Raw genomic sequence first — 22,167 nt, forward strand, 5'->3', positions numbered from 1 at the left:
CTTTATTATAAGCTCTAACACCAAACTTTATTATAAGCATTAACACCAAACTTTATTATAAGCACTAACACCAAACTTTATCATAAGCACTAACACCAAACTTTATTATAAAGTAACACCAAGCTTTATTATAAGCAATAACACCAAACTTTATTATAAGCATTAACACCAAACTTTATTATAAGCACTAACACCAAACTTTATCATAAGCACTAACACCAAACTTTATTATAAAGTAACACCAAGCTTTATTATAAGCACTAACACCAAACTTTATTATAAAGTAACAACAAACTTTATTATAAGCACTAACACCAAGCTTTATTATAAGCACTAACACCAAGCTTTATTATAAGCACTAACACCAAGCTTTGTAATAACCACTAATACCAAGATTTCTAGTGAGCATCATGCATCTCTCAAACCTATTTGGTGACAATATTCCAGGTAGTAAGATCCAAGCCTTCACTACAGATTATTTATGCCACCATCACCTCCCATTTGTTTTCCAGCTTCTGGACCAGCTTTAGAAGACTACATTTTAACTATAATTACCAAGTATATCACAATAATGTTAAGACAAAAAAAGCTACTCAGTGCAATGCAGCTTAACATCTCCTTTGTTGAATTTATTACCATTTCTAACAGAAAGTGACAGCCAATGCTTTGTGCTTATAATTGTTAATTTACTAACTTTGCTATGCCTTTCACCTGTAGGTAACTAATGGAATGAAGAGCTTTGGGGTTATAATAGGATGGGTTTGTGCCATCCTTTGGTTTGCTTCACGCACTGCTGGATTTTCACAAGGTGCAAATCCTTCCTCGTGTTCTGATATGCAGCCAAAACACGTTAGAGCTCACCTTCAAAATCCACGGAATGTCTACATCACAATCCATACCAACAAGTCTTCTTACCTTCCTGGAGACAAAGTGCCGGGTAAGTATCTGATGAAGAAGAAATGTTTCTGATGAAGGAAAATGGCTTCTTTTGCTCAGATAGATGGTACTGGATGTGAGAAATGAAGGCTTGTACAGTAAACATAGCTTTCAATCTTGAACTGAAAAAGACTGCTGTGTTCCTTATAAATGTGATGTCCTGAATTGGGACTGCTCCTCTGCTACACTTGTATCTAAGTTAGTTGAAATGACCAACACTTGCTTCAAATGTACACACACACACACACACACACACACACACACACACACACACACAAAACAAAACGAAAAAAAAACAGTTATTACTCTGGAAATTTGAACTCCCATGTTACTCGATAGCACTTATCATGGTGGAGATTTTTAAATCTCTTGTTATCATGTGGCAGTAATCAGCACAGGGATTTAAATGACAGTGTCGCATGACACATATCATCACTAGAGCTAAGATCGTAGTATTATCTCAGTATTATACTATGGCACTTGTTGCTGTGGACATTTAGCTTCTCATGTCATCCCAGGGTTCCTGGCACACTGGAGACTTACCTTCCTACATCCCTTTGTATGATGCAGTGTTATCAGTGTGTAAATGTAAACATTTGCCTTATTCTTCAGCACCTACCATTCTGGAAATTTGAAGTCCAGTGCCATCTTATGATAACTTTCATTGTGAATGATTCAGCCCTCATGCTATTGTATACAATGCAGTTTCTGTCACAATGTTTTATCATTTCATAATTTTGCAATCATTAGCTAATTTCTCCTAAAACTGGCAGAATATACTATCTGACGGTGCTTTGTGAATTTTGTATCAGCCAGAAGAATAGTATCAACAGTATATGTATGATTCACAGAGTCCTGATACATCAATGGACCATGTTGTCAAATCTCCAGAATTAGAAGAAAATAACTTAGTGGCCTGGGGTAAAGTGGGGAGCAGGCACCCACACCCCTCATACAGGTGGCTTTCTCCACACTCTTATGCACACCTTCTGCATCCCCCCTTACTTATCATAACAATTTCTTAGGTCAGATGGTACAACTGTTCTGTCAATGTATCAGGACTCAGCTAATCATGCAGTTGACAGTAAAAAAATTTGAATTTTGGTTTGATGAAACCTCAGTGGACAAATGTGTTATACAAGGGTATACACTGGTATATACACATGAATAAGCACAAAGGTGTACACACACACACACACACACACACACACACACACACACACACACACACACACACACATACACACACACACACATACATGCATACAAATGTGTGTGTGACAGAGAAAGAGAAAGTGAGTACTGAATGCATATACACACACACACACACACACACACACACACACACACACACACACACACACACACACACACACACACACACACACACACATACACACAATTATACATACAATGTGTGTGTGTCCCTGACAGAGAGACAGAGAAAGTGAGTGCTGAATGTATATGGCTATGCAGCACACTGTTTGATTTTTTTTTAATTCTATATTTTGTTTAATTAAATCTTAAGTTCATACTTCTGTTCTTTGTGAACACATATTATTTTGAAAGTACCTTATGTTATGTGGCCATTGTTTGTCTTGTTTCCTTATTAAAAACCCATTCAGCCAAGAAGACCAATAGGGCAAGTTAGTAATTTCTCAACTTTTTTACAAGGGTTGGGAGGGGAAGAACATCTTTCACATTCCCATTCAGGGAGATGTGCCATCTGCAGTCCCTTAATTAATATAACCAACTTTCAGGTCACAACCCCTGAAAGTAAATTATAACACCCTGAGTGAAGTGTCCATTCTGTCATCCACTGTGAAACTGATTTTGCTGGGTCACTCTCAGCTGATAAAAAAGGCAATGAAATTATGACACTTTGTCCTGTAAAAGGTTTCAAGACAACTGTAAATTTGAGCCTGTTGTTCTGTTCTGAAATCGTAACATGATTCGTACTTAGGACTAACATCTTGTGAACATCTTAAGTATAAAACACCTTTATTAAATGTATCTTAATTCTTACAAAAGAAAAATAAGTCATTCATTTTTCAATTCCTGACTTAATCCAGCACAGAGTTCCAAGGGATCTGAAGCTTGTTCTGCTAGTCAGTGAATGCAAAATATAAAAACGCATGCTGAATGGGACATCAACTTATCGATGTAGAAAACATTCCCACATACTCTGTCTACACACAACATGTACATCTATGAGCAGTTTAAAGGACTGCCAACTCAAATCAAATCAATGTGTTTAAGTGCAATACACATCTTAAAACAAAAATAACATTCACTCATAAACTGTATAAATCACAGATCAGTGATATAAATCACAGAGAAAACAACTTGATCGCAGCCCATAGAAAGCAAACACTACTATCACAATTTGGCAGCGTCAAATGCCTGATTAAAAGAGAGGTCTTTAGAGAACAACTTAAAATACTTAATTGAGGATCTTAATCCATGTGTGCATGGAAACTGAAAAGAAAAAAGACACTGTCCTAATTTTTTCATCTAAAACTTGGGAAAACTAACAGACCTCATAAACTGAGGAAATGGTAAAGACAGGTTTGTTAGGAATCAGAAACTCCTTTAGATAAACAAGAGCCAATTATGCAGGGCAAGGTATATAACTGCCACCATAATCTTATACTGGATTGTCCAGGTGATAGTTAACCAGGAAAGCATCCGCAAAGCTGGAGTGTTATGTTTAGATCATGACTTAACCATCAGCAACCTCATAACAATGTTCTGTACCTCTTGAAGTTGCCTGAGATCCATGCCTAGTATCCCTAAATAAAGATCATTACAATAGTCAACCAAGGACTTAACAATATATGAACAACAGTTACCAACCCATCTGCTGGTTAATAAAAGTGATATTTCTCAAACAAAAACAGGATGTTTTAATGGATGCTGGCACCTGATCCCTAAGGATTTAATGGTCAACAAGAATCATGCCAGGATTCTGCTTCTTAGATGTGAGGTCTCACTTTTTACCACTACACATAGTAGTGGGAAAGAGGTGGGACAGCAGTACCGCAAGGGATGTTTTAAGTCCAAATTAGAAGATTTTTAGAACATCACCCAGTCATACTAAAGGCAAGAAAGGGTAGACCTTCATTTTTAACATTATTGGAAACAATGTAAAAAGCATTTTAGAGAGATCATATGGTCTAAATGCTGGAAAACAGGTTACTAAAAGGAAGAAAGGATCTTTCTCCTGTGGCTTATGCAGTGGCTTCATTGCAAAATGTTCCTATTTCAGTGATGAACAAACAGGTCAAATTTACAGGATGAAAATGTGTTTTGACAGTGATTTACCCAGCTAGCTGCATCACATCAGGCATTTTATGTAGAAAGCACATGATGCAATTGCAGTAGAAGATACGTGAGCATATGAAACATTTATAATGCTCTATAGATGCTTGGTCATTGCCCTAGGGGGAGAAAGAATGAATTAATGGGTATGGGAAGGAGGAAACCATTGGGCAAATTCCATGGGAACAATAAAATGGAGCTCTGAAGCTGTTAATTATGAAAAGACATTCATCATCCTCTAAAAACAACTATAAAAGTAGGAGACAAACCAATTTAGAACAGTAGATGACATCTCACAGTGAAAATGCAACCACTTCAGAAAGACACTGTGGACCACAGTATGAAATGTTGCTGAAAGGTCAAGTAGGAGAAAAAAAATGAATAATCTTAATTGATCTCTTGCTGTAAGGAAGTCATTAAGCATCTTTAACTGATCCTCTTTTGTGTAGTGATGTATTAAAAAAGTTGATTATCACAATCAAGTTGAACATGTTCAATATTTTTAGTTGTTTTGCTAATAAGTGGTGGTTGAAAGAATTGGTAGTAACTGAGAATTGGTTATGATGATCCAGAGCTGATTTATTGAGTGAGCAGGGCTCAATCCTGCCTCCTTTAAGCCTGATGGAAAAAAAACATAGCCAAGGAAGATCTCACAATCTGAAAAATGTTTGGACTTAAACAGGATCCAAGCCACACATTGTAGGTTTCAAACATCTTATAAGGTCTATAACCTTAGAAATTTTATGGGTCTGAAACCTGATCGAAGTTCACTATAGAGAAACAAGAAACTTCATCTTGATCAGTGCAAGGCCTACTTAGATACACACTAAAGAGGTTCTTGCTTGATGCTGGCAATCCTATCCACAAAAAAAATAACCAAAAGTGTCACATTTAAAGGCAGAAAAGGCAGAAAGGGCATTTTGTGTAACCAAACATTTTATGCTGCAAAGCCAGTCAACAACCTCGAGTAATAAATTTAAATCTGCATAGATGTCTCTGGACAAGAATATTGACTTATGAAAAATCATATATTGGAAGACTTGGGGTCCAAATGGAGAGATGATAAAATCAGCAAGCAAAGGAGAGTAGCATCCCTGGAAGTGAATTTATACTCAAGTCTTGATGAGTATCTACATGAGGTGGACCCTATTTTTGCAAAATCCCACCAAGATGACACTGATATATAGACTGTATTTTATATAGCATATATCATGGGTAGAAGTAGGCTAAAACATATAAAGGACAGTTGGGTGTACAAGTCCCACGATAAAGGTGCCTATTCCTGGTATGTGCACAGGTGCCAGGAATAGCAAAAATGACAGTGTAGAATCCTCTAGACATGGAAACATTCCTACAATGGGGTTGGGTTACGCTTGGGGGAGGATGGCTCCCCTGTTGTAAAAGGAGGTAGTAGTCCACAAAAAACACAAAAACTGATAAGCTAAAAAAGAGCCATAAAGATCATAAAATGACTTTTGAGGATAAGAAAATAATCATATGTCGTTACTATCATGCAAGAAGCCCAGAATTCCCCAATAGAAGATATTCATAAAAGATTAAGAGAGAAATTAGAGGAAAGAAAAATACTTACACAAGAAAAAACATCAAAAGCTTCAAATGCAAATTTCTGTTCATTAATACAACAGATGCATGAAAAACTTTATATAGACCAAGAAACCTTGGGCTGTTTGAAAAAAGAAGTGATTGAGGAAGTGCAAAAAATAACAAACAAAATCTAGAGATTTTTGAAAGGCATAAAATAGAAACATAGATATGGGAAAGAAAGAAAGATTTGATATGGTGCAATGCTTTTGCAAAAAAGAAAGCCAAACTAATCAATACAAAAATCAGCTCCAAAGATATTTGAAGAGAAATACATGCAAAGGCACCCAGTTATAGGAACATTTCACAATACAAAAAATATGATCACAAAGAGGGATTATAGAACAGAAGTTTAGTAAAGTAGAAATTAAACAAATAGAAGCTGAAGTTATGGAATATCTGCAAAGTGAAGGCTTTACTGTGGAAAGTCTAACACTGGTTGTATCACAGCACGATGGAAGAGTCCCCAGAATAAGGAGAAACAGTTGGAGCAGGAGACATCTGAAGAAGAAATAGGGACATTGGCAAGAAAAAATAATAATATGATGCAGTACTTGTAGAAAGGAGAAAGCAAAACTAATAAATACAAAAAGCAGCACCAAAGATATTTGAAGAGAAATACAGGCAAAGGCATCGGGATATGAAAAATTTCACGATACAAAAAAATAAAATAAAATAAGAAAACAAAGGGGGGGGGGGGGAATAGAAAAGAGGATTAGTAATGGAGAAATTAAAAAATAAAAACTGAAGGTACTGATTATCTGTAAAGTGAACAATTTATTGTAGAAAATCCAACTCAGGTAACGTCACAGCATGAAGAAACAATGAGTCTCCAAACTAAGGAGAAACAGGTGGAATGGGAAGCACCTGATCATTTGCTACATGAAGATACTCTGGAGCCTTCAGTAGGAACCCAGTACAAAAGTTCAGTTGGAGTTGCACAGCAAGGGAGAGAACAGGAAACAATGGCAACTCTGACACAGTTAATGCTGAGGAGTGATGAGTACCCATATGAAAGAGCAATGCAGCTGAAGAAAATGTGTTACTGGAAGATGTTATGGAACTTTCTGTAGAATGTCTCCAGGAAGTGGAGAACAAAAAATGTGCCCTCAATTTAGAAGAAAATGATCTGTGGGAAGAGTTGCCTGATTTAATGGAGATGGACAGACATATTAAGAACGATGAAAGAACTGGATTACAGAAAGTCAATAAGACTCAAAATGTTAGAAGTCATAAAACAAATGAACTCAGTAATCAAGACTATTAACAGAAATGCATGTGATATAACACAAGTAAATAATTTAAATTACTGTGCAGCTAAATTAATAACAGATACAGCTTTACCACAAGAACAGAGGGCAATAAGGGAAAAGAAGGGAAGAAATCAATTGCCATAATGAAAGTATCAAATAGAGAAAACAATAAAGCTGTTAGAACAAGAAGTGTCTTGTTAGAAGAGTACAGAACAGGAAACAGATCAACAAAAATACTTAGAAAGATAGACATGATAAATGCAACGTACAGTATCAGAAGAGACCAGGAGCTATCATACACCTGCAAATAATAAACTAAAGATATCAGCACAAGCAGAAAAAAACTTGGAAGGCATGCAGATAAATATAAAGGAAAAGCACAAAATAAGCAATTTATTGATGGCACGAAACGTTTTATACTGAATTGGGAAACAAAGCAAAAGGAACAGAAACACCCCCAAAAAGAAGAAATAGACACATTTTGAAGAAATGTCTATGAAAACCCGTGAAACATAACAAAGATGCTGAATGGACAGAAGAAGTAAAAGAAAGAGTAAGAAGTTCAACTGTACAGGATATGAAATGGGATAAAGTTATGTGCAGAGAAACAAACAAAATTAAGAAAAGCTCCTAATTAGAAATCCCAGGCCCAGATGCAATACCTAACTTCTGGCTAAAAGTATTAAATCTTTACATGAAGATTTGGCCCCGAGCAAGAACTATTTATATGCACATCTCAAATAGACACCAACCTGATTAACAAGAAAGAAAGATGATACTCCTTCTTAAGCATGAACCTGCAAGCTATCCTAAAAAACTATAGACCAATAACTTGCCTTCCAACAATGTATAAAATATATACTGGAATTGATGCCAACAGAGCTTATAGTCATTTAAAAAAAGATCAGTCATGGTAACAAAAGAAAGTAATATGGAACAAAAATCATTTGTTGTTAAGTCATAATGGAGAATTGTAAAAAGGGGGAAGAATTTGAGTATGGCATGGATAGATTGCAAAAAAGAGTGACAGCTTCTCTCCCATTCATGGATAAAGGAGTGCTTAGAGATATATAAGATATACCTTACATTAATCAATTACATTAGAGTGACCATGAAACAGTGGCAGAACACTTTGCAATTAAGCTACGACAAAGAGCAAATTATTATCCCAGGGACAAAAATTTGAAAAAGAAATATTTCAAGGTGATTTTTTTGTCACCAATATTTTGTTTTACCCTTAACCCATTAACTTGTTTAAGTAACAAATTTGGTCTTGGTTACAATTTGGCTCCCAACTACTACTGGTTAAAATTTTCTCAGATGTTTTAAGAATGACATTTGGTCTTGACAAATGTGCAAAAGCAACATTTGAAGTTGGAAAGTTGCACTATCAATAAAATATCAGTCTGGGAGACAGGAATGTGACATAAAGGAACTTGAGCAGGAAGGAGTGTTTAAATATTTGGGAATTGATGAAGGATTGGCAATAAAACATGGGCAAATGTGAATAAAACTCAGAAAGTAATACTTTGGAAGGCTAAAGGTAATATTGAAAACAGCCTTGACATATAAGAATGAAGTTCGAGCTATAAATGAATTTGCTCTTCTTGTTCTAACTTACAGTTTTGATGTGATTGACTGACTCCAAAAAGTATTGGATCAGTTAGACAGAAAAACAAGAAAAATGCTTCACTCTAATCAAATGATATATAAAAATCAATGTATACTAAAATTATATATACCACAGTCTGAAAGAGGCATGGTCCTCCTCGAAATTGATTACATGTATAGATATGTAGTTGTGGGACTGTATACATATCTGCTAACCTCATCAGATCCAAACATAGTAAAGGTTGTAATACATGAGAAAAGGAAGTCTAAAATGACCCTATAAAACAGTGGCAAACCACTTTGCAGCTAATCCACGATAAAGGGCAAATTATTATCTCAGGGATAAAAATTCAAAGGGGGATAACCCACGATGATTCTTTATCACTGCTGCACTTTTGTCTTGCCCTTAACCCATTAACTTGTCAACCTAACAGATTAGGTCATGGTTACAATTTGGCTTCCAGAAAACAACAAAGTATAAAGACTTCTCATCTTCTTTTTATGGATGATTTAAAACTGTATAGTTCATCAGATGAGGAGCTGAAAGTACAACTGCAAGTTGTCAAAACTTTCTCAGATGTTACAAGAATGCTGTTTGGTTTTGATAAATGTGCAAAAGCAACATTTAAAGCAGGAAAGCTGCAGCACCAAGAAAATATCAACCTGGGACAGGAATGTGATATAAAAGGAACTTGAGTAGAAGGAAGTGCTTAAATACTTGTGAAGTAATAAAGGATTAACAATAAAACATGAACAAATGTGAACAATACTAAGTAAGGAATATTTTAGAAGACTAAAATTAATAAGAAAACAGCCCTGACATTTAAGAACAACTCCATGCTATAAACCTGTTCTTATAGCTATGGGGTGATTGACTGGCCACAAAAGGTATTGTATTAGCTGGACGGGAAAACAAGAAAAATGCTTCACACTTATCAAATGATATATAAAAATCAGTGTATACTAAGATTATATATTCCTCATTCTGAAGGAGGTATGGGCCTCTTCAAAACTGATTACATGTAATGGTCTACAGTCGCAGGACTGCATACATGTCTGCTGACCTCACCAGATCCAAATGTTTTTAAAACATGAGAAGAGCAAGTCCAACATGACTTCTCTGCTTAATTTAGCAGAAGCACATCGGTGTGAAGCAGGAATAGAAATCATCCCAGAAGTAGACAAAAATCAAGCAGCAACTGAATATGACAAAAAACAAAAGAAAGAATATAATGAGAAGGATCAGATGAAAAGGAAAGAAATGTGAAAAGGCAAAAATATAGTTGCAAGTACGTAATACTCCAGGAACAACCTCATGTCGATCAGGATCTGATGCAGGTATGGGTAAGGAGAAGTGAATTTAAACCAAAAGATGAAAGATTTATATTAGCGACCAAGGATAGTGGACTACAAACAGTTTAATTTACATAGTCCACAGAATATGTGGGAGAAACACACAAATGTAGGTCCTGTTAAACAGAACTGGAAACAGACACATATCTTGTTGCTGGGTGTGTTACACTAATACCAGGAGGCCTGCATACTGAAAGACATAATAATGTGGCAAGACTGCTGTATTGTGGATTGTGCAGACGTCATGATTCCTTTTCCTGGGAACTCCTAAACTCAAAGTATAAAGGCATTGAAAGTTAATCTTTTCAGTAGAGGAAGGATGGTAAAACAAAAGAAGATCCCTATCATGACACATAATGAACAAGTCAAAACTTAAAGCAGTGCTTAATTATAGTAATAAATAGATTCAAGAAATTAGCTATAGAAAAGGGGAATAGTAAAGAGTAAACCATTAAAAGCAGTATGTTTAAACCATTTATCCTTGAAAAGTGTCATGTTAGTATGGCATATACTAATAAGCACACATCGTGCAGTATTTTAAATGGCATCCAAGAAAAAAAAATCACTGATCAAACAGAGCTACAGTTTTATATAGAGGGTCCAGTGTTTAAAACAAAACAGCAACATTTCAGATATTATGAACACATCAGGTTATATAATGTAACAAGCTAAAAATCCCTCGTGTAAGACCAGGGCTTATCTATACAATCCTAACTTGGTTTGCGATTTACTGTAGAGTTGACTGGTAAGAGAAGTTTTATTTGAATTTATATCTTATTTTTATCACTCTTTTTCACTGTTTGTAGGAAGGAAGGGATAGCTTGTAGACAAGAAGCTTTACTTTGATTTATATTTTGTTGTTTTACCTTTAATTTTCACTGTTGATTGTTAGAAAGGGCTAGGTTTTAGACAGGCAAGCTCTAGCCATCCCAAGTTTCCTAGTCAGCTATAAATTCACAAAGACTGCAGAGAGGACAATCCAAAGCTTATCTAAACAATCCTATCTTGGTTTGTGATTTATTGATCTTTACTGTTAAAAAGGAGTTTGACTGTAAGCAATAAGAAAAGAAAAAAATGCTGCTCCATCAGATGATGTTTCTGTAACACTGGAAATGAAATCGCTTACATTTGTTTATTAAAATCTTTAAATAAAATGGACGGCGCAGTGGTGCAGCAGTAGCGTTATTGCCTCCCACCAAGAGGTTCTCTGGTTTGATTCTCGGCTGGGATTCCTTCTATGTGGAGTCTGCATGTCCTCCCTGCGTTTGTGTGGGTTTCCTCTGGGAGCTCCGGTTTCCTCCCATGTTACAAAGACATGCATTTGGAGCCTTTCTCCCCAGACCTCTGCTGAAAATTGGCTTCGTTCCAAATCGGACTTTCCCAGTTAACAAATGTTAAATAAATAAAAATACCATTTTGTGGCTTTGGAGCAGTGTTTTTTTCCTTCTTGCAGTATCACTTTTCACTGTTGGGCTTGGTTACTTGGTGACTGCAAGCAACAGTGAGCAGAAGCTACTGCCAATGTAAATGAATTGTAGCTTTTGAATGACTTTCAGAACGACTTTACTGTACTTACTTTAGTATTTAGTTGTATATTGTAGCATGATTTTTGTCATAGAAGTTGATTTAAGTTCTCTTTTAATTCTGTAGTTACTGATTTTGATTATTTTATTTTATAATATTTTATTAATTTGAAGCTGACTATGGATTCCTTAAGTATGTAATTAATGATTTGCTAAAGCACAAATATCTTGTAAATTGCTATGCATATTTAAAGGTAACACCTGATAACACTGGTGATCTGTGTTCCTCAAGTCAAAAGTTGGATGATTTGTTTACAATTATTAGAAGTAAATCTAAACTTACTGATGATGATTGCACTTGTGCAATTGGCACAGCTTGGAGAATTATTGTTACATATGTTAATGACTGGACTGGTGAGATAAATAATGTTAGGCAAAGTGAAAATACAACACATTTAGTAAATGATGTGTCTTTTATCTGTAAAAATCATTCAACCCTTATGAACAAGATGATGCCCCTGACAGCTTTGGAATTCTGGATGCACGTATTCAGAGGATTGGCAGTGTTTAGAAGAAACAAAAAAAGAAAGAAAGGAAGACATTCACAACAAATAACTATGAAGAAAAAGAAACTGATTAATGTTGGTAAAGTAGAGAGAATACGTACTAAAAAGGATACTGCTTTGTTATGTAACACACAGAATGACAGTATTTTTCTATCAGAAAACATTCAGTCTACAGAAATAGGCATAATGTTTTCCAAAAGAGAAGGTAGAAAAAAGAGGCAAGGGACAGGTGAAAAGGAAGAAATCAAAATTGAACGTGGAAAGACTGAAGAACATTACTGTAAGAGAAAAGATGAGAAAGACAGATGTTGACTACATGGCTCAAGCTGTGGCTGTACAAAGTCAGTTGGATGAGAACTGTATGCTTGCAAATGTAATATGCATTGTAGACAGTAGGATTAATAAGACTAATGGTGATGAAGATCATTCCTTTGTAGCAGTTGATATTACTGTATTAGAAGTTGAAGATTCTTCAGATCTGGTCAGAAAAGATATTCTTGTAATTGGAGATTCAATTAATAGAGGAACTGATACTCATATTTGCAGAGAAGATAATGAACATTGAATAGTACTATGCTTGCCAGGAGCAAAAATAGAAGATGTGTGCCAAGCCTTGTAACGCCTTAATGTAAGGAAGTATGGATCTGTTTTATTAATGTCAGTAAAAATGATGTCATCCACAAGGACTGTCTGACTGTCAGTAGGGAACTTACAGCCCTCTTTGATAGTATATCTTGTACCGGTGTTAGGATATATTTTTCACAAATCACCTATAGAAAGGATAGTCAGGTCACCGTGAATGAAAAGATTTTTTGAGTAAATTCCTACATGGAAAAAAATGTCCTGTTTTAAAAAATGGAAATGTGTAGAGCATCCAAGCCTAGTTTTGGGCACACATGTTCAGACAGGATGGCATGCATTTGTCAAGATCAGGGAAGGGAATTTTTTGCGGCAAGTGTTTTTCAATATTTGACAAATACTAGGCAGGATTTTTGTCAGGTCAAAAATTTAACAGTTCACAGATAACAACATCTGATGCATCTCTGATGGTTGTAAATGTAGGAGCATTAATAATAAAGTTTTTTATTGGAAAATTTGCTAGGTTCCCACAAGATTGATGTTATTGTTTGTGAAACATGGTTAAAGAAAAATGACTGAAAACCAGCTCGGTCAGGGTATAAATGTTTTTACTATAACAGACATTCTAACAAAAAATTCAGATGGGGGTGTTATGATAGGAATTAAAGATAGTTATGAGACCTGTGATAATTACATATTCAGTGATAACACCAATACTATAGACTGTGTAACTGTGACAATAATGACAACACTGGAATATATAACAATTGTTGGATTGTATGGACCACCAAAGATGAACTACAGGAATTCATACATTTCTTGCATGAAACACAGTAGAGAAGAATATTAGCTGGAGACTTAAATGTACCAGAAACAGACTGGAATAACAGATTCAACAACATTAGTAAGGAAATTATTCACAACGTATATTTAGGAATAACAATTGCTTCAGATTGTAATAAAAAACCTACCAGGGAATGGAACATACTGGACATTGAGTTCTTAAACAACTTACTATTACTTCAAGTCAAGTTTTACCACTGTTAATGTGTAGTGATCATGGGGTTGTAAAGGTTAATTTGTTGCTAGATAATTCTGTCAAACTGAAATCTAAACTAATGCACAGAAGGTTAATTACAAATCATATGGAAGCAAAACAGTCACTATGTAAAACTAACTGCAGTGATTAGTTCAGTGGAAAAACTGCAGATAGAATGTGGAACATTTTGAAAGAGAAATTGTTTGAGTGTAAAAAATAAAAAAAATGTTTAACATCAGGATCTAGGCATACAACTGCAAGGGGAAATATTTCCATAAGAATTTGATACCTGATTTCGATGGGCAACAAAAAAAAAAAAAAAAAGAAATGGAAGAGAGGTTGGCCTACAACTTTGAAAACTGAAATAAACAAGCTGGACAAACAAATTAAGCATAGTATGAGACAAGATCAAGAAAAATTTGAAGAAAATGTATATAAAGATATTGAGCATAATAGGAAACCTTTTTCTAGATACAGTACATAAGATGTGGAAGGAGTGAAGACATACAAATTGATAAACTGTGTGCAGATTCTACAATTTATTCTTAGACACAACAGATTACAAATACATTCACAAAATCTTATACAAGACAATTTGGCTCCACAAAGGGAGTGATAAGTTATCCCATTGACATCCAGATAACCTCAGATACTGGAATCAGATTAGATATATTGAAAAAGAACCGAGCAAACAGGATCCAAACAAAGCACAAGGAGGAGATGGAATAAGTAATAATGACCTGAGAACACTTCAGCAAGAACTTATAGTACCATTATGTCTATTATTCATTGGATCATATAAATATGGGGAGATTCCTCAAGATTACAGACATGCCTTTATTAAACCTGTCTTTAAGGAAAAGGGGAGTAGGAAAAACCCAGAGACATATAGACCCTTAAGTCTACTTTCACATTGTGGAAAAATAATGGAGAAGGTAATATTGGATAAGTTATTGTCAGAAATGGATAGGTTGGGACCTGAAACCATATATCAGCATGCATATGTTGAAAATAGATCTATTACCAACTGTAACATGATGTTTTATAACAATATAATTATAGCTATGAATGAAAAACTGTAATGTGATGTAATTTATATACATTTAACTTCAGCATTTGACAGGGTCATACACAAAATACTGACTATAAATCAGAACAACTAACTATTGATGTATTTTTTTAAGATGGATAGCTGCATGGCTTGCAGATAGGGCATGGCAAATATCATACAGCAACTAGACAAGTGGAATTTTTGGTTACAGTCAGGGTGTCTCACAGGGCTCTGTCCTAGGCTCTTACTTGCTTAGATTGTATTTTTCAGACCTAACTTTTTCATCTGAGATGTTCTACAATCTATATGCAAATGATCTGAAATTGGGTAAACTGATTACATGTGTTACAGATAAGGCATGTCTGCAAAAGAAGTTCACCATTTTGGCACAGGAGAATAATACGTTGATAAATGCATCAAAAACTAAGCATATGAGATTTGGGAGACATAAACTAAAAGGTGAATATTTAATACAGTACACAGCAATTGAAACTATAGACTCATTTAAGGACCTAGGCATATGGGTAGATCCAAATATGAGTTTTTCTAATCACATCAACCAATTGGTTAATGATAGTTACAGAACTATAGGTTGTATAATTTACAAAGTCTAGAAAAGCAGAAATTATGAAGTCATACTTTGTTAGTTACATTAGACCCACACTTGAGTATGGAATAACAATATGGAAACCTTATAGAAAAGCAAGCATGAGTAAACTGGAAAGAGTACAGTAGAAATATAACAAGGGTATCCATGGATGTGAAAATTTAAGTTATGAAAGACTAAAATGTCTGAATTTGTACAATGCATCTTATAGATATCAAAGAGGAGATCTTATTCATGTATAAAGGGCATTTAGAGGCAATTACCACTGGGAATGTTTGGGGTTATAACAAAGTAGTAGAGAATCATCAGACAATCTATGCAGAAGATTCTATAGGAGGAAGAAGTGTACTAATTGGTTCTCTGAGGGACCAGCTGATGCATGGAACATACTACCAAATTACATTAAAGCAAGTGCTAGTTTAGATATTTTTAAGAACAGCCTGGGCATTTATTATGGGAACAAGTGTTTTGGTATATTGGCAAGCTAGAAGGGCATTAATGCCCATGCTTGAAATATTTTTTATGTATGCATGTATGTATGTACTTCTTAAATCTAAGCAAAGGTTAAAAAGGTTACACAGACAAACCATTTAGCAAAAAACTGCATGAAAGACTCAGCCAAGCCAAAGTCTTCATTGTGAAATACCTTAAACCTCTTATAGTAAAGGCCCATGGGATATATGCAAATGATCCCTTAAGGACGTACCAATGTTTCAGCTACATGGATTTAAAATGTTAATGACTTATTTTTAAGTCTTTGTCTATTTAGACATCTTACAGGCCATAACTTTCATAGCTGAATGAATGTAAGATATACACTTTTAAAATATTTTTTTTTTGTAAGAAAAACTACATGGAACTTATCTTTATGGCCTTGTTTTCAGGGGATACCCAACTTGGCATTCATACTGAAAAGGGGAAACTTGGCCAGGACACACAGGAACCTCCCTTAGTCTTCATTGTTGTGAGTGGGACCCGTTTTAGAGGAGCACTTCCTGCTTCCATTCCGGGAACACAGGCAGCCTGGAGAAACAAGGAGGCAGATAGGGAGAGAATGAGATGATGGAGTAGTGAAAGAAATGAAGGAGAAAGCATATATTGAGACCAGAGGACATGCACAGAATTCTGAGGAAATATTTCAAAGAAACCTGTTTAATGGAGATGAGTCACCAGATGATGGCTGTATAATTACAACCCTCCAGTAAGTAGGGTTGTAGGACAAATTAAAGAAATGGTGGTGCAGAGTGAGCCAGAAAATGAAGGAGATGTTTCTGGGGGGGGGCGGGGGTGTTATGGAGAAAATACAAAAGGAAGATGCAAAGACAATCCTGAGGAACAGTGGTGAGATGGATAAGAAAACATATGTAGAGAAAGTAAAAGAAGGCAAGAGTGGAGTAGCAGAAAAGAAGGCAGATGAAAACAAAAAAATGAAGTACGAGGTAAGGATTCAAAGTAAAGAAGACAAAGAAATGGACAGGTATGAAGTGGGGACAATTTAGTGACTGCTTTGGGTATAAAAGCACATAAGGTAAGAGCATTTATTCTTATTAACAAAGAGACATTTTGTGACATTATATTTGAGACTGTTTTTTCGATGGAAAATTTTCTTAGAGAATATGAAAAAAAAGAAATGCTGTAACCCATGGAATCTTTATGGGATAAAAGCATTTCACAGAAAAACAAACAGAAAAATTCATGTACAATTCTGAACGGAGGTAGAAAGAGAGACTTTGAAAGGACATTTGAAAGCTTTATGTAAAGTAGCATTGGAGATTGCAAAAATTTATTACAAAATGGGTTTATGGACTGGTGGTTGGGACTGTAATATTGTGTTAGAAATGGAAAGAGAAAAAAATATACACATACCAAACATGATACATTTGGAGGGGAATAGCAATGTTGTAAAATATTGGGGACAACCCAAAACATGTTTTTTTCCTGTAAAAGAAGGCTATTTGATAAGTAACTGTGAGAAAAGAAAATGTTATATTTGTGGAAAATGGGACATGATGCAAAAAATGTGAATTGAAATGTTATAAATGAAACAAAATTGGACATTTGTGGATGAATTGCAAAAATGAAAATAAGAATAAGGAAAAAGAAAGAGAAGAAATGTTAGAAGTAGTATAAATAGTAAGAAAAATTAGATGAGAAAAATAATAAAGAGCACACAGAAGAAGGTTCTGAAATAAGTGAGGAAGAAGAAATAAACTGGGAAGCAGTAAAAGGAAAAAAAATAATTGTATTGGTAAAAGTGCAAAAGACAGAAAAAGAAAATTTAAAGGGATAGGTAAAAAGGAAAAAAGAAAAGAAATGGATGAAAAAGAAAATATATAGCTAAAGATTTGGGCTTGGTATAATGGATAAGGTGCTTGACTCACAAAGTACAGTGTCTGATTCAGACCTTTGGGAAGAAATTTGGTTAGGATTAGAATGGCCTATTAAGAAAGCCAGCCTAGTAATTAACTATGGATTTATGAAGCCATGAATCTAAGGAAAGGAGAAAATTAAAACTTTAGAGTGCTTTCTACAAATGTGAATAGAATTAAGAATATAGCAAGAAGAACAGGAATTTTGGAGTGGTGTTATACATGTGATGTAGATGTAATTATATTAGAAGACACAAGATGTTTAACAAATGAAGAAAGATTACAAAGAAACGATGGTGAGGAAAGATAATCTGGAATTTGAGAAATGAGAGATATTCTGGAGTAGCTGTATTCTGTAGAAATACAGTAAATATATTAAATATAACTTTAGCAAAAATGGGAAGATTAACCATTGCATATTTAAAATGGAAAGAACAGGTATATAGAATTATAACATTATATGTCTACACTAATTGTAAAGAAAGAGCAAGCCTATTTCATCAGATTTTAGACTATGTAGTTATAAATATGAATATTATAACAACAGGAGACTTTAATTGCGATTTATGAGACAAGCATAAAAAGAAAGGAAATGATATAAGAAAGATGTTACAAGTTATAAGATGTGGAAAGTTAACACTTTGAAGCAACATTTGTGGATTTACAAAAGAGGTATATATATTTTATACTATCAGAAGATTTAGTTATTGGAGAAGGGGAGGTAGTTGAAACAGGATTTTCTGATTACCAATCTTAAAAAGACAGACTTAACAAACTAGAAACCATGCTATAACAAAATAGAAAAATTTGCCACAGCCTCTAGACCTAGGATACACCACTGCCTCCCTCTAAAAAAACTCTCCTGGCTAGAATTACCACAACTCCTGTTTTATAATCAGTTAACCATGGCTGATAAACTACTTCATCAGCCTGAGAAAACTCTGGCTCTCCTAAATATAATACAACCTTATTCCAAAAAAGTATGCTTCACTCAATAAATAAATCATTATTACAAGTTACCAAATCTACAAACATTGCAGGGGGCTCTCTATATTCATGCAATGTAGCAAAAACCTGGAATACACTTCGTCACACTATTAGAACTACTATTAAGTTAACTCAATTTAAAAAAAACTACTCAAAAATTATTTATCAGCCTCATGGTTCTGCTCATGTAAAAGTCCAGGCTAACTATGAACAACTATAATTTATTTCTCCCTTACTCATAAAACTATCCCACTAGTATGTTATTATCTCACCTACACTTTCTTCTTCCTATCCTCTAAGTAACTATAACCTTTTTCTCCCTTACTCATAAAACTATCTCACTACATATACATTTGCTTAATTACCTAAATAGAAGCATCTTATTCACTATCTCAATCAAAAACTCCTCTCTTCTCTTAGTTTTTCTCATTCTGATCTCCTTTCTTCCTCACTTTTCTCCTTTTCTCCTCTTCTTTAATAGAATTAAAAGAAAGTGATTACAGTATAATTTTTGCTTATTCAACTTTTTTATTTCTAACTGCAAGTGCAACATTATAATTAATAGTTTAACATTCTACTGCCAAAATGTAAGCCATATGTTACAATACATACTGCTGGAGTTGTCTTTCACTATATATATTGGACAGCTGTATTGCTGCAACACCAGATAAAACTTAGCCAATTCTATCCAATTATTACCTATTGTATAAGTACTGTAAATTATGATATCCTTGTCTTGTCTTTTACCACTGTATAAAAAATATCACTATATCACTATGTCTATGTCTTTATGCATTATTACTATGTGTAGCTTTTCTCCCCAGGCCTCTGCTGAAAATGGGTTCTGCCCAGTTGGACTTTCCTGGTAAACAAATATAAAATAAACAAAATTAATAAATAAAAATCTTGCAATATGGTTAACAGAAAATAAGGAATATAAAAAATAAGCAATGTAATAAAAAGGATAATGAGAAAGCATGGAATGAAGAAGGAAAGAGATTAGTAATACATGAGAACATTTTATAAAAATGGTCTGAATTGTGATCATATTTAAGGAAAAATATAGAAAATGCTTTTTACAGTAGCAATATGACTTCAGGAAAATATAGAAGAACATATAACAAGGCTTTGGAAGATTTAGAACATAATGTTAGAAAGTACTTTGACAAAGAAAAAGAATTTTATGAAAGAAATCAAGAAAAAATACAAGAATTGTTATATAAGTAAAGATATTTTTACAAGGAAAGGAGAAGAAGTATCAAGCTACTTAAGCAAATTAGTAAAGGAAGATGGTAGTGTAATGACAGAAATAAAAAATGTAAAAGGAGCAATAGAAAGAACTCATATAAAGATTATAAATAGTGTAGTACAATATGCACAAGAAATGTTTAAAAAAAGGAGGTAGTGAAAAAATATGGAAAGTAAAAAAGACCAATAGTAATGGATAATAATAATTATAAGATCTTTATGAAAATAAATATTATGAATAGAAAAAAAAAGAAGTGAAAATCATGATAGGAGACCTTACTAGGGCATTTGCCACAACTGAAAATGAAATTTTATGGGTAATAATGAAAGAATATAATATAAGCGAGAAAGTTAGGAAATTACATATGTCAATGTGTAGTAATAATAAATTAAAAATACTTGTAAAATAGAAACTTTTGCTAATACTGGCAAGTGCAAATTTTTCCATCTCACAAAATCAGAAACTATTTGTTCCCAAACTATTTTAATGTTATTATTATAAAAATCTTTATTATCTGTGGAAAACCCAACACCTAGGTATTTAATATTATCTTTGAATGTTACCTGTCCCACTAAAGGTAAAAATGAGAAAGGTTTAGGTGTCTTTAAAAGGAATATATTGGTTTTCCCCAAATTAATTTTATAGTTAGAAACCTCTGAAAAATCATTAACTGCTTTCAATATCTTTTCAGTGTCTGATATTGGAGATGCACAATAAATATTCAGATCATCAGCAAAAGCCGCCATTAATATTTTAGTTCCATACATTATTGGGACATTATGATAAGCCTTCTGCTTAATATATAAGAACAAGGGTTCAAGATAAATATTAAATAGTAAAGGGGACAAAGGACAACCCTGTCGCGTTCCAGACCTAATCTGTATTCTTCTGGAAAAACTTCTGTTAATATACAGTGTAGTATAAGGATTACTATATAAAATTTGTAAGATTTGAACAAATTCAGGGGATATATTAAAATAAGGTAAGAGATGAAACAGAAAATTTGTGTCTACGCATCTATTATAAGAGCATATATATTCAGATTATTTTGCTTAGCATGCGCTATCATAGTATGTAATGAAAGTGTATTATCACTTGTTTGTCTACCTGTCATAGATCCAGCCTGTTCTTTAGATATTATATGAATCATGATTTTCTTCAATCTAAATGCTATAATTGAGGTTAAAATTTTCATGTCTACGTTAATTAATGATATCGGTCTATAATTATCTGGGATCTGGGGATCTGAGTTAGCTTTATGTATAAGAATAGTTTTGGAAGCATTAAGATGAGGATCATGAATTTTATTCCTAATTATATAGTTAAACACAACTGAAAGTATCTTACCGATAGACTCTGCAAACTTCTTGTAAAACTCCACTGTCAACCCATCAGGACCTGGTGATTTCTTTGGTTTCATATGCTCAATTATATATATTATTTCTTCTTCTGATATTGGTTTAACCAAATCATTTTGAATATCCTCTCCTATTTTTGGAAACTTAATCAGATGTAAAAATTGTTCATAAACTGTATTAGAGGATATATCCTTCTGCCCCTCATAAATATTAGTATATATTTTCTCAAAGATATAAATAATATCTGCAGTTTTACGATATATCTTTTGGCTAGACCCAACTAAAACATCATGGCAAAACTTCAGAGTGTTGGCGACAAAACATATACTAGCTCATAAACTACTTTTAAATTCACATAGTAAGGGTATCAATAATCCGAAAATTTGGGAACAGATATTTAATATTATATTAGCATAAAACTTTTGAATTGAAGATAGTAATAATCATTGCTATATTTGGAGAGAAATGTCTAATCAAACTGTTCAATATTGGAAACTTACTAATTATTCCTATGTTTTTCTTATATTTCTAATGTCTTATATGGAAGTATTTTTGTAAATATTGTATATTGTTTGGTGTGATTGTTACAGTGTTAGTTAGTAGTTTGTATTTTATAATTTTGTATGAAAAGTATATAACAATAAAGATTTATTATGGAAAAAAAAAATACTTGTAAAATGGCTGGTTAAGCCAAGAGGTACATATGAAGAGTGGTGTAAGACAGGAATGTCCAATGAATTGTATACTCTTTGCATTAGTTATG

At 33.9% G+C, this 22,167-nt stretch overlaps 1 protein-coding gene across 1 annotated transcript in view; it reads left to right on the forward strand.

Annotated features, from left to right (window-relative positions):
- Nucleotides 1-721: 721 nt before the first annotated feature.
- The window catches only part of REELD1 (reeler domain containing 1), a 298,396-nt gene continuing 276,950 nt past the window's right edge, over nt 722-22,167 (forward strand). The window contains exon 1 of the mRNA XM_044062235.1: nt 722-937. Within this exon, the coding sequence (XP_043918170.1) occupies nt 730-937 (208 nt within the window). The 5' untranslated portion in view covers nt 722-729. The remainder of the gene's footprint in view (nt 938-22,167) is intronic.

The sequence above is a fragment of the Protopterus annectens genome, chromosome 2.part1, assembly GCF_019279795.1.
Source record: "Protopterus annectens isolate FY-2018-M chromosome 2.part1, PAN1.0, whole genome shotgun sequence".
NCBI classification, from domain to species: domain Eukaryota; kingdom Metazoa; phylum Chordata; order Ceratodontiformes; family Protopteridae; genus Protopterus; species Protopterus annectens.